At 36.4% G+C, this 14,540-nt stretch overlaps 1 protein-coding gene across 1 annotated transcript in view; it reads left to right on the top strand.

Moving 5' to 3' along the window:
• The first annotated feature begins 3,806 nt into the window (after positions 1-3,806).
• The window catches only part of SBF2 (SET binding factor 2), a 215,650-nt gene continuing 204,916 nt past the window's right edge, over positions 3,807-14,540 (top strand). Inside the window, exons 1-2 of the mRNA XM_086471998.1 lie at positions 3,807-3,816; positions 4,043-4,131. Of these exons, the coding sequence (XP_086328124.1) occupies positions 3,807-3,816; positions 4,043-4,131 (99 nt within the window). The remainder of the gene's footprint in view (positions 3,817-4,042; positions 4,132-14,540) is intronic.

Raw genomic sequence — 14,540 nt, 5'->3', positions numbered from 1 at the left:
AAATTCAAAGCATGTAGGTGTGTAGTACAGAAACTCTGTTTGTGTTTGGTAGTAGAGAGGAGTAAAACAAATTGGAAGTAGAACGATTTAAGGGTCCGTGCTAAAAATCTAGTTGAAGGATTCACCTTGGTTTTACATGAGACTTAAAGAGGAGAAAATAGCTGTGCAGAAAAGTGCAAAATTATTTTTTCTAAATAGTACTTGGAACATTTTATAATGATTTCAAGGTATGTATTCAGCATGTAAAACTTTCATTTAATTGTTAGTTGTTTTGGAATGATTGCCCTTTGATCCCAGAGATGAACTGAAGTGCAAGTTTAGGTAGCATAAGAAGTTCAGTCTGGCTTTTGGAAAATGTTCAGAAGTACTTTTCTTTCAGGTAAATTCCTACTGAGGTTTATAATACTTCTTGAAAGTAAAACGGAATTAATGCAGTAAGGTCTCTTAACACTGGTTGCCAGCATTAGTGGCCTTCCAAGTAAAGTAACTGAAAAAGACTGGTAATGTTTTGACATAAAGGAGTGAATATTACAAATTAAAAAAAAAAAAGTTACGTCTCTTAATTCTGAATTAAAAGTTCCCATACTGAAATGTAAGGAGTGTCTTTTTATCAGTCTAATAAAAAGAGAACTAGAACTAGAAGGATCAATAGTTTAAATATGTGGTGAATGAGAAGAAATTTTGAGCTACTTTTCTGGTTTTCATTATTTATAGATTTAGTTGGTAGTGTCAGAGGTCTCAGTCTTTTGAGAATTGGGATGACTCAGAGTAAAAAAAAAAAACCAAAAAACAAAAAACAAACCTGTCACCTGTGTTCCCATAGAGAAACTTAGGGGACTTACAGATAGCAGAGACTGAACAGTTTTGCTGCTGTATGCTGGTTTTGTTTTGATATTTCCTTTCCAGAAAGTCTTGGTATCTCTGTTCACCTTGGTCCTCCTGCCCTTTCTTGCTGTTGGCCTCTCAGCCACAGATTCTGCTCTAATTAGAGGGAGCTCGCTGCTGTCTTGGATGCTTTTGTTTGCTGTCTCCTCTTTGCTTCACCTGCCAGTGTTAGAACAAGTAGGGGAAGAAGAGATTTAACAAAGACAGGACTTAGGAAAAGCAAGTAGCATGGTAATTTGAGACTTAATAGGGGAAGTTCTGATTGCATGCTAGCAACAAAATACGTATCAATTTCTGCCATATCTGGTTGGAAATATAGCTGTTCTGTTGGGCTTTTTTTTGGTGGTTAATATGTGTGTGGGTTTTTTGGGTGTGGGGGTTTCTTTTGTTTGTTTGTTTGTTTGTTTGGTTTTTTGTGTTGTTGTTTTTTTAACACAGCAGAAGAAAACCCGGAGTGGATGTCTATAGACGAAAGGAAGAATGCAGGATGCATTTGCCTGTTTGCCTGCCTTAGCAGGGAAGGTGTGTGACTGCTCTTAGAGCTGTGTAGAGAGGGAATGGTGAAGCCTTTCTATTTTGCCTCCTAATTTTTGGAAGGATGTTGAGATGAAATGTAGGGAGAGAGGAGTGGTAATTCAGTAGAAGATGCTGCGTAACAAAGAACATGTGAGGCAAGGCTTGATCTTAAAGAAGCGTAATCAGTGACTGGTGGCCCTATTCAGTTCTTGCAGTCTATTAGATATGGAGCTCCCTTTGCTTACAAAAACTGCAGGTGTTGCTATGTCTGTATTTGTTCCTTGGTTTCTGGCACATCCTAACTCTGCTTTATCGGCACCTCTGCAGCTTCTCAATATGATACCTCCTTTGGCTTTTAACTCGCTGATTACATCTCTTACTGCTACTTACATCTTGTAGCTAACCCAGTCTGATTGCAGCTCTTCAGCATGCTGCCCTTGGGAATCGCAATCAGTATGTGTTATCTTGGGGGTGAGATTGCTTTTGAAGTTTACTTTACGTAGTTTATATTCCCACTGTACCAAGAACATCTGCTCCTAAATTATCTTAAAGAGGAGATCTTAGAATGTTAAATGTAAAAATACGTCAACTGGAAAAAATACTTCTTACTGAATTGTCAGATTGATTCTACCTGAACGCCTTATAAAATTTATTGTGGGTTTTAAGATAGAAACAAACTCAAACTGTAAATTAGCAGGAAGCTTAAAGGAAACTTTTTTTCCCCCACCATAACATGGATTTATGAATTGCTTTATGCTAGCAGACTTGAGTTGTGTCAGCCTGAAAATGGTTTTTTATGCTAATGCTGGGAAAATAATGTATTCATTGCTGCTGCTTGGATGTCTGCAGAGGAAGCAACACATATGGACTGCTGCTACTAATGCAGAATTTGTACTGTTTCATAGTATCAAAGTGTAGCTTTGAGAATTTCATAAGAAAATGTTTTAAAACTTTTAATCTCGAAGTATTGTAATACAACTTTAGAGAACGAGTGATCCAATTGAATGATGGGTCAGCATAGATTATTAAAACTATTAAAAGATATTTTAAATGGTTGCAAATTTCAACTTTGCTGTTTAGGAAGCTTTATGTATAGTTTCATGAAAACTGTTTTCCTCAGTATCTGTTTTTGTGTTAAATCAAACTTTTATCTATGCTTGCAGTCATACCAGCGTGCTTCCTTATCTAACCTGTTTATCCTATGATCCTCTTACTGGTTAAGGGAATGCAAATATGGTGGTAGTCTAGTGATGTGTGTGCTCTGCGTGGTCAGTTTGAGTGTAACGGCTGATCTCCTGGGTGGGTGCTGCCTCACAGAAGAGGTAACTGTCCAGCACTGCTGCTTTTTCCTTCTTTGCGGAGTACGGGAAAGAACAGGAGTTTGAACCTCTTGTCTCTACCCAGTGATTGGGTGTTCTATGTCTGCTTGCCTCTGACATTACATTGAAATCATCCAAGAGATGCAGAAATTGCTAGAGTGAAGATTGACGGATAGGTGATGTTGCCACAGAAATCTTGAGTTTAAAATGTGTATGGAATGTTAAACAGGTCTTTGATGTGTGGGTGAAATACTTGGCCACGTTAAAGCAGTTTCTTTCAGAAATCAGAATAATATTAGTTTTTCAATTTGTTTGGTATATTTTGTAATATAAGTAAAGTAGAGAATTTGCTTTTTTCTTCCTGTAGGAAAAGGCAAGATTTGTGCAAGAGAAAAGATCGTTCTTCCCACTATTTTACCATGCTTTAAATGCGGAAAACATAAGTTGAAGGCTGTTGATTGTGTGCTTTATGTTGTGTAGTGGCTCAGTTCAAAATGGTGCTAGCTTTCAACGTTCCTTCAGGATAGTATTGATTAGTGAAGAAAGTTCTTTCGCTTTGCCGCATTATATTGTGGTGTATCCCAGAGCTAAAATTCAGTAAAAAAAAGTTAGGATTTTTTCAATGTTTACTCCAGAACTTCAGCAGGTGAAGAACAAATTCATGTTTGTATGTGCATTCCTGTACCATTCAGGATGACAGGACACTACAATTGGATATTTGTGGTGTTTCTGAACGACTTCCTATCTGTAGTACTGTGGCTTTAAAAAAAGGAGGGAGTAAAAAATAGGCAATTGCATCAGAGAAGTTACCAGAAATTAGCAGTTTTTCTCTACACATTCCTGTGTAGAAAATCACTGCTGACTTGTCCAAGGAAACCAACTGGAAATACTGGCAAGAAACTAGAGTGTTCTGGATAAATCATGTGGATTTTTAATCTATAGACTTCTTTTTGAAGACCACTTGTTGACAAATGTTTGATTTCTCTTTTTAAATATGACTATGCATTATATTTGTTTTTAGTTTACTACTGTTTGTAGAGAGAGACAAGAATTACTAGTAATCATCTTGGTTTGAAAACAAGCACGATGGGCATAGGCTGGATGCAGCTTGCAGCTTAATTTCATGTAGTGTCTCCTTGTGTTACTAGAGAGAATATTAAGGTTGTATTTATTATATGACTTAGAAGACACATTTGAGGAGCCTGTTCTGCCTCTTGTCGCAAAAATTTCCTAATATTGTGTATATTCTGAAAACATTCTCAAACTTATGGTGATTTAAATTTCACCAGTTTGCCTTTAAGTAATTGAATTTTATCTTTCAGCAGGCCCAACAGAAGGTTTGGGAAAAATAATACAAAGATTTCCTCAGAAGGACTGGGAAGACACTCCTTTTCCACAGGGAATAGAGTTGGTAAGTTTGCATTACATTTTGTAATTTTTTGAATTTCTGTCACATACAATGGAGGATACATCCGCTTTCATGTGATAATCTGTGTTATCTAACCTGACAGGGAATGGGTAGAAATTACTTGAGTAGAGGGGATAGATAATAACTTTAATAATAGTAATTTTGGATAACAGAATATAACTTATTCTGGTCCGTACCACTAAGTAGATATTCTTAGAATACAGGAAAAGTCTGCTGCAAATTTAGAAACAGTGTATTTAAAATAGATGTTTATTTGTGTCAACAAGTTTGTTGTTTACTACTTTTTAGAAGCATCCTTCAGATGACAGATGACTTTTCTTTGTCATGTTCAAATAAATACAAGTATGTATTCGTATACTGTAGATTAAAAGTATTAAAAAAAATTTTCCAATAAACTGGCTTGATTAAAATGGTCAGTCTTTACCCAATATTCTGTCCTTGACAGGTGGCATAATGGGCGCTTACAAAAATGGTACACTGAACAAGGCTAGTGTACAGTCATCTACGTTAAATATCCTCTCTGAGAATTCACTGGGTGCCACTTCTTTCCCTTCCTTGGTCTCATATTGTGAGATGCAATGAAGAGGTGTATCTTACTCATCTGGATCAGGGATTAATTAAACATACAGCTCTAAAAATCCAGAGAAATGAAATACTGTGCTCATACTCTGCAAATCAGATTTCTGAGAAGTCAGAGTGAAACTCTTACTGCTGTGAACATAGGAACTTCTGGGACAGGATAAGCTAGGGAAGGAGATGGCCTGTAGGAAATGTTGCAATGGGAGTGTTTGTACTGTGGGCAAAATCATCTGCAGACAACAAAGACAGTGACAGTTGTCTGAATTTATTACACAGATACAGCAAACATAGCAAGCTTTTACCAGTATTATGGCTTTAAACCAGTGTGCCGGTGTACGCGACTGGTTACTTGTTTCCTTCAACGGTGTGGTTTTCATTTCTTCATCATCAAGCATAAGCCTTATGTTTTGGGGGATGTCATACATTAATTACTGTTGTAAGCATTATTTCTGATACATGTAATGGATAGTTACAGTGTTTGTGGGATACTTGCATAATACTACATTTGGCAATGTGTAGTGCTCTGCTGAAACAATGGAAGCTCCTGCTTTCTCTGAAGTGTTTCTGCTGCTGTTACAACATTATACCGCTCTATATAGCAATTGTCGTAGCTGGTAATTCTCTACTTAATACGTGCCTAGCCAGCATGTGCTTGATGACTGCTGAGTTCAGAAAAGTGGCTTTTTTATATAGTACACACAGTTGTAGTTCATTAGAAGTGAAATCAACTTTGATGTGAAGGTTTAGGGGTATGTTTTTTCTAACAACTCTCTTGGGGTTGAACTACTTGGTTTGATCTTGCCTTAAACAACAGCAAGGGTTTGAGTCATACTAAGATTTATTTTGTCATACAAATCTTCCTTACCTATTTCAAAGACAGTAATGGGACTGACTTGCAGTGATGTTTTGAAATAAATCAGCACAGCTTCTCTTAAAGCAATGAAGCTTCTTAAGCAATATATCTGTATCCAAATGTTATTTCCCATATAATTGTATTATGTTAGCACTACAAGAAATACCTTTCTGAAGGTTTTTTCCTTAATTGAACAAAACATTATTTCTGTATCAGCTGTCAAATAACTCATTAGGCAAAGCCGTTAAGACTTCAAACTTTCCAAGTGAAATGAAATCTGATGACTTAAAAGTTAAGGACATCTATTCAGCCAGTTTGGAAAAATACTCAAATTTTGAATTGCTTTCCGGATGTGGTAATAAAATGTTATTTAATTAAGGTTGAGGAGTTAGAGATACTGCAAAGATCAAATACTAAAGTAAATCACTTGTGAAAGTCAGATTTTGGCAGGATGTTTTTTTCAAGGTTTTGGATGAGTATAACATACTAAATCAACATACTAATTCATGGAAAGTAAAGAAGAAAGGCTGTTAGCGTTTTCTGTTTGTCACCTTAAGGGCAGCTGTAGTATCATTAAGAAGGTAACAGGCAAACCTTGGGGGGAGGGCGGGGGGAGGGAGAAGTTGAGAATAGAGTAGTTTACATAAACGTATGTGAGAATGAAGGTAGACATATTTATTAATAGCACTTAGTTCTATGAGTAGATTGAGTTAAAATCCTCTCAAGTGTATACCCTCTCCTTCGAGTGAAGGATCTTTATGGAATTATATGGTTTCTCTGAAATGGAAAGAAAGCAGTCGTTTGTATCTGAAAAACGTAAGCTCTCTTCACTGTGTTTTCATGAAGGGAAAAAAGATCAAAGCTTTTCATTCCTGGCAATAGGATTGAAGGGAGATTTGATTTTTGAATCTTCTCTTCTGTCAAAGTTGGTTCTTCTGCCATGAATCATGGAGATCTTCAGCTGATTATTGGTGAAGATCTCACCGCCCTGGTGCCACACCCCCCCCCCCCCCCCCACTCTTTTGTAAAGCAAATTATTTGCCTGTGAATTTGGACATTTGGATTTTTTAAAATTTTTTTTTGCCAAATAATATAGGTTGAATAAGATAATTTGTCTTGGCAGATAACAGGTGATATGATCTACTAGTTGTTTCCCATTCATTTTGTTAGTGGCGTTCTATGAAACAAGGTGGGGTGGAATACTTCAAGATGGAAAATGCCTGTTTGGACCCCTTGTGATCTCCATAGCTTGTAGAGATGCTCTTAGTGCAAACTCCAGACAAAACTGATAGACAAAAATCCCCTGAGACTTTTGTGGAGGACGCTTCCCTTTCTCCAGCACTACATGACCCCCACCCTTCTGGGCTTGAAATTGTGTGATCAGATTTCCGAGACATAAATTAAGACAATGTAGAGAGCGGAGTTGTGCAGGTAATTTCTAAATTAAATAATAAAACCACTACAAATAGTATTTTTCATTTTGTTGAGCCCAGTTTTGAAAAATGGGCTAACATGGGAAAAACTCTTGCTTGATGGACCTACCCTTATCTGAGTGAAAAGAGATAATTTTGAGAACATCTTGTCTAGAAGACATGATGACCTTATTTCAACTTCTACTTTTAGCCTTGACTGTATTTGTAGTTTTGTTAATTTGACACAAATATGTAGAGAATTGGGTCACTATAAAATGTAATTGCAGTTTGAACTTTACTGAAGAGTATTGTATTTGGTGTATGTATATATTCTGTATTAAAGGATTAAGAGGTATTAAACTGTTCCTACTTATGTGTGTAGCATGTTAGCTAGGTTCTGGTCATGTTTAACAAACGGATAAGTTATGGAATAAACATGTTCAAAATTCAACAGAAATATATTTTATGAAATTTTATTGAAGTCTAGTGTTTTAATTTGTCTTGTTAAATAAATTGTGTGTCTTCTGACTGTCAGTGTTATGTGAGCAAAGCCATGAGTGTCTGTTGAGGGAGAGATACTGTCAGTAGGTCTTGGTCTTAGAGCTTCTACTTGTCTGCATCGCATCAAATTGCCTAAAGAGATTTTTTCTTAATCTAATGCTCATTGCACTTGCTGTTTCTCTAATGGCTTCACAGCTTTTAACTTTGTTTTGTTTATAACTGAATGTAGAAACTTCAAGTGAGCCACCTGCAAATTGCTGTGAAACATAACTGAAGTTTTTTGCAATGGATTATTGATAATTATAGTAGCTAGTAAGGGCCCTAATACTTTTTTACCATTTGTTGAATTGAGTAAAGTAACTGGGAATAAGGTATAATATTTGTTAATATTATATATCATACATATTGACTGTTACTTCAAAAGCAGTTAGATGCTTTTCTTTGATTTGCTAGAACTTTTTGTGGGCAATTCAAGAGGAATATAGGGGAACGCCTTTTGTGATTTCAGCTTAGAATCTGAGCACCTTCGGTTTACTGACAAATAGCAGTCTACTTGCAGTTTACTGACAAATGCAAGTCAAAGTGTGTTTCCTCAAGTTTCATGAAAGTAAACTGACTTTGAGGAGTAAAGAGAGATTTATTCTCATTGTTAAAGTTAATAAAGAATTTGACTCAGAAAAGCATTTAAGTCATCAGTTTTCAAAAGAATGCAGTTAGAACACACCAATCTGATAGGTGCCCCCCATGATATTTTATAGGAACGTGTTTGGGTATCCTTCTCCATAGACTTTGTTCTGGAGAAATTATTGCAGCTTTACACAGATACAGCTTAAGTTTAAAAATAACCCTCTAAAATCAGCTGAGACATATAGAGCATTTTAGAATTAGGAAAAACAAATTTCTTGTTCTCGCTTGTAGAGAATTTTGATTGAATGAGTTAGCTTTATTTCTGCATATTTTCCTTATTTATAATCCAGTTTTAATTCTGCTGTATACCTTTCTAGACATCATAATTAGTTTTACATCAAAGGAAGAAGCTTTGGTATGTAAAGTTACACTGTAAACTCATCTTTGTCCCAGGGCTAAATTAGCTAAACTAAGTGTCATCTGCATTACTCAGTGTTGGGAGGCTAATGTTAATTAGGCCAACGAAAGTCATACTTAGAAATAGATATGTTGTCTTAAGTTAAAACTAAATATAATGTGCTTCTGCAGTTTGTGAGTAGCAGGGAAGAAAATTTCCCACTATAGCCAGTGGTGGTGGTAGTAGTGTTATGAATTGGTAATTTTTATTTCAAGTATGTGCAGGTACAGAAATGGACATCAATTTCTAAACAAGCTAATTGCCTATAGAAATAATTACTTAAATTATAAAATGTAATTGCAAATTGTGAAAACTGTTCCTTAATACAATCCTAAAGACAGTTTCCGTGTGTTATGATACTAAGATAAATACTTCTGAAGAAGGGTTCTATGTGTCCCCTTGAGATCTGATAGGATGCCTGCCTCCTCCTAGAGGAGGAAGAGTTGGTGGTGATGGCATAAGCATCTTATTCCTTTGTGTAGAGCCTTATCTTTACTGTAGCTCTTAGTATTTTCTGCACTTTTGAGCAAAAGTCATGTACAGGCTTCCACTTCATGATGACATATGTAATTTAGGAGTGACAGCTATACCTCTGAGATCTTAAGTGAGTATATAGTGCTGTTGGAGCTTCACAATCAGGTTAAGTAGAAGAAAGCTGTCAAAAACACCCCACGAAAACCCAATGAATTTGTCTTCAGAGTTGCATTGAAAAACAGAATTTCTGTCACTCAAATGAAGACATTTTAAGACAAGCCAGACGATTTAGCGAACTCCTAAACTTTTGGAGTTTTCCAACACAGTCTCTGAAAATCATTACACATGCTGTCAAAAGTAATACTTTTAACATTCAAACGCTAATCACTTAGTGCTATTATTGTTTTACCACTTTGGTGTAAGGTATCTTTTCTAGGAAAAAAAATGTGATAATTGAACATTTTACTACTTATTTTAAATGAGAGACGTAAGAGACAAACTGGGTTGTAGATTAACGGGTTAAGGCCTGACGTGATTAAAGTTTTAAGGGAGTTAATCTGTAAATGCTTCAGTCTTAGCTAGCTGATCTGTAAGCCAATTTTTCTGCAACATTAATGCTTTTAAGGACCTGAATAAAGAGTTGTCCACAGCATCCATTTAACCTTCAGTGCACTTGGTCAGCTGCAGGGGTTTTGGTTTTGTGAGGTTTTTTTCCTGTTTCTCCTCTTGAGAACCATTATGTATGTCATTATTTAGTGAACAACTGCATGACAAAAAAAAGTGTAGCACTTATAAATGCATTGTTATTCTTTCATTCTCATTATGTTGTAGTGCAGGTGCTTTCAGCAGTTAGTAGAAAACAGATGATAGCAAAAGTACATCTTAACTTTTTTTATTGGCATTATATAATGGACTCAGTTTATATTCCTTTAATTTGTCTGTATTAGCCTCTAGTGGAAATCTTAGAGTGCCATAAATATGCTGTATTTTACAGTAATGTCTCTGCTGTGCTGTAAAATAGTTATATTCTGGGTTTGGAATCCCACTGCTTTTCCTGAGTGGATTTTAGCTCCTGGATTTTGTGGACTAATGGGTTAAAATAATTTGATATTGAAATCTTAGGACTTGCAAGTAGTCTTTGTGTAGCAAAACTTGGTCTTACTTGACTAAATACTGTGAAAGGGTGCAATTAATGTGTGTTATCAAATTTTTTTGTTTTATTTTAAATTGGGGGGAAAAAAAAAGAAAAATGGAACACTTTATAATACAGTCGTTATTTTTAGTAAAAATAGTAAAATACTGAAGTGACACCTGTTTGGAATTTCAACTCTGTGATCTTTCCATGGAGATTGTTAAAAACAGAGTGTATTGAAGTATAACTTTTTTTTATATAAGTATCAAGGTGTTTTAAGATACTTCCTTCTCCCCTGAAAGATATTTTAATTTAAATTCTTGACAAATCTTCTGGAGGAGGAAGTAATTTTTGTAAGCTTTCTTAAGAAAAGTGCAGGAGGTTTTAGAATCATAGAATGATTTGGGTTCGTTTTCTTCATTCTCGGTATCTGTTACTTCCACGAATAATACTTGGCTGCATGAGATGGTCTTTTCCACCTAAGCTTTGTGTGTGATTCAGTGTCTATATTACCTCTCAATAAGTTTTTCACGTCATCTTTAAAAATTAGAGGAAAGACTGCAACACGAACAACTCTCTAAGTCTCTACTTGTGGCATTTATGCATATCAGCCAAGCAGAGAAGGTTCTGAGACCCACAGTTAAGTCATTCAGTTTTGTAATATTTACAAAACTCTGTGAGTATCTTGGTATTTTTACCTTATAACTAATAGAATTGTTTGAGAAGTCTCCTGGAGACCCTGCTTTTCTTGAAGGTCCTGAAATTTTGATTATTAGATTTTTTTTTTATGTTCCTTTTTTAAAAAGAAAAAAAAGCCCACTACATATGTAACGATGGAGATAATGGAGGTACTCACTGAATGCAGTGATGCAAAAGTGATTATGCTTCATTTAGATAGTATTATGATGATGGAACTGTATCAGTGTCATCGTTCTTAGTCTTTGAGTTCCTTCTCCTGCAGGTATTTGAGAGTGATCTGTACTAACAGTCCTATCTGCCTGTGTCCAGCTGGTCTAGGATTCTCATGCAGATGTGGCGTTTTTCTCTCCCTCTGTGTTTCTCTGAGATTTCGGAGCAGTCTTTGTGCTCTTCAGTTTCACAGGGTACAAGACTAGAGTGTATAATGCCCTTGGAATAAATGGGTTTGTGGCTAGTATGTTTCAGTAAGAATTTTTTCCCTAGCAGTTTATCCTATTTGTCTATATGTGCTCAGTGAAATGACCTAGACTAAAAAGGGAGAGCAACATATAACTCAAACAGACGATACAAAAATGGGCTATATCTCCAGAGACCAAAACTGAAGAGCAGGAATCCTGTTATATTTCATTTGTGGAGAGGAAAAATTACGGGAAAAATTTCTTTTTTGGTTCTTTTCAGCTTTATTTTCCTTGAACACTTTGTAGAAGAGCCTGGTTATGGACATGCTTTATCTTTTTCAAGAAATGTTTATTTATGCTTGAAAATTGACTTGAATGAATGCAGTACATGACCTTAAAGTGTTGGTTTTGAGTAGCTGAAAATGTTAACATCAGAAGAGGTTCTTTAAGTGACCCATTCCACTTTGGACTAATCATAATTGAATATTATTTCAGAATAATATGAAGACAAATCGTGTAAGTTTGGAATGCAAGCAGCAAAAGAGAAATTGTCCAGAAAGACATAAACCGGTGTCCACTTAAGTCAGTCAAAAGTACTGTAAGTGCTGTACCTTCTGAATTTACAGCACTGTTTTGATGTTGTCCCAAATACACAGAAATTAATAGAGATGTATTTATGTGCACTGTAGCATCCAGATCTGTTAATATACAAACCCACTATTTTCCAGTTCTTTCTTGTGCCATATGCAGTTGACTGTCCTTGCCTAAGTTAGTGGTATACAAGTGTCAGCATTTCCCCGTCCTTTGTCTTGCCGAACAGGAGTGTTGTTCATCTTGACCTAAGCTTGAATCAAAGAAATTTAGCTTTTGAAAAAAGGTAAACACTGTTCTGAGATGGCAAGAGGTTAGACATGAGAAGACTTAAGATAAATCAAAGGAAGAGGATAAGCTGTTACCCATGTCCTTTGAGAATAAGGTGAATAATGGTGAGTGGGTTCTATAGCAAAGAAGATTTTGTGTGAACAGTAAGAAGTGTTTAAATAGATGGAGCTCGCACTGCTTAGAATTAAAATTTTGAGCAGTATAATTTGTTTTTAACGTTAGATGGTTACCTATGAGAAGTGGCTTGTGTGAGGCTAATAATATGGCATGAAAAGGGGAATAGCTTGGATAGTCTCCTGAGGTTCTATATAGGTGCTGGAGAGGGTACAGAGGCGGGCTACCAAGCTAGCAAAGGAGTTGGAGCATGTCTCGTATGAGGAACGGCTGAGGGATCTGGGCCTGTTTAGCCTGGAGAACAGAAGGCTGAGGGGAGACCTTATCGCTCTCTACAACTACCTGAAAGGAAGCTGTAGCGAGGCGGGGGTCGGTCTCTTCTCCCTAGTAACAAGTGATGGAACAAGGGGAAGTGGCCTTAAGCTGCACCAGGGGAGGTTCACGCTGGATATAAGGAAAGATTTCTTTACTGAAAGGCGTTGGAACAGGCTGCCCAGGGAGGTGGTGGAGTCACCATCCCTGGTGGTGTTTTAAGAGACAGGTAGATGTTGTACTTAGGGACATGGTTTAGTGGTGTTGATAGAGCTAGGACAAAGGTTGGACTTGATCTTGAAGGTCTCTTCCAACCAAAACTGTTCTATGATTCTATTTAGATGTATTAATCTGGAAAGCTAAAGCTTTTCTCTCTACCTGCCTCTTGTTTGCTTTTCTGTAGAGAAAGATGGTAGTAACTCTTTGGGAAGGTACCAAACTGAGACATCAGAATGGTGATGAATGAAGAAATTTGTGTGGGTTACCATTAGAGATGAGATCTAGTCTTTAGGTATGACTGTCAGGTGTTTGTCCTTGCTGTTAACTACAGCAAGCTTTTTTCGTAAGGGTACTTACGTCACTGTCAGATTGGGTTCCTGTAACTACCAAAGAGGAAAAGAGAAAGTGAAACTTGGACCAATGTAACAATCCAGTAGAGCATTGAAGTGAAGTACCTCAGAACCACTTACCTCTTTATGGTTTAAAATTCTTATGTTTTGTTTCAGCTCATTGTTGCAGATAGTTATTTATCAGGCTTCTGTAAGAAATCTGAACTTTTTTATGCTTGAAGTGCTGTAATTTAGGCAATTTTTTGACTGAAGTTTCTGGGAGGGTTTGTTTGGTTTGTTTTTTCTGTGTGTTTGTGCAGGGAGCTGAGAATTTGTGTGGTTTTGGAGAGAGCCAGAAAGTGAGACTGTTCTCTGTTCAATTTATAGCTATACATCCAGTTGTCACAAAGCTGTCCTTTCTAGGGTTGTGTGAAGGAGCAGAAAGGCAGATAATGTGCATCTAATCAAACACAGTCTATTGGGCTGAATACAAGATTGTGAAATTTGAACTGGGTCATTGAATGTGTTCTGGGAATCCAGAAATAATTTATCTGTGAAGTTGATTCCTATGACTATAAATCAGTTTGGAATGTTTTCTAATAGTTCAAGAAAACAGACTAATGGAAAATAAAGGATATTTTACGTTTTACTGCACTAATTTGTTAATGGTTTGTGTTACACTTTTTGCGCTAAGAGTTTCTAATGAGTAGAACTTGTAAGTCACAATATTCCTCCAATCCCCCAATTTGATCAACTCTTAAATTTGAGGAAGAACACTGATACCCAAATCTTGTTTTGAATGGTTTTGGAACTTATTCTCAAGAGCTTCCCTGACCTGATATCACAAATCTTGTGGGGTTTAATGAAAGTTGAGAAGATAAGACATGACATCTCTGATCACCTTCTGTACAAGTGTCCATGTCCCAACTGTCTTTGTTTTGATATGACTCTTAACTGTTACCAGATTTCATAGTTTCTGTATCTGTCATTTTTTTCATTTCTTTGTTTCTTGGAGGTACTGTTTTCCCTTGGGGGTAAAGAAAAAGTGGGTAGACTTTGAAACATCACCTGTGCTTTGCGTGTTTCCCCAACATAAAAATATTGCAGTACCTGTCTCTATTTTTTGTAACTTTAAGAAAAACAAAACAAAATCAAAACCACCCCAAACAATTAAAAAGCATGGTTTTTGTTGTATTAAAGGCATATGCTTGATCATTGTCGTGGTCCTGAGGCACATTTTTTTCCCTCCCCATCTTTTTTGGATTTATGTATCGAACTAAGGTACTACTGATGTTTTTGAAGAAACTTTCCCATCCAAATGTTGTCATACAGGTGACCCCAAACGACTTGCTCATCTTTTCCTTGCACTGGCTGGTTCCTTAACCTTCATGAGAAACAATTTT

This window comes from Leptosomus discolor, chromosome 12 (genome assembly GCF_034619465.1).
Source record: "Leptosomus discolor isolate bLepDis1 chromosome 12, bLepDis1.hap2, whole genome shotgun sequence".
Classification (NCBI taxonomy): Eukaryota; Metazoa; Chordata; class Aves; order Leptosomiformes; family Leptosomidae; genus Leptosomus; species Leptosomus discolor.
Note: the sequence above shows the minus strand (reverse complement) of the source record. Positions and strands in the feature narration are given on the sequence as shown.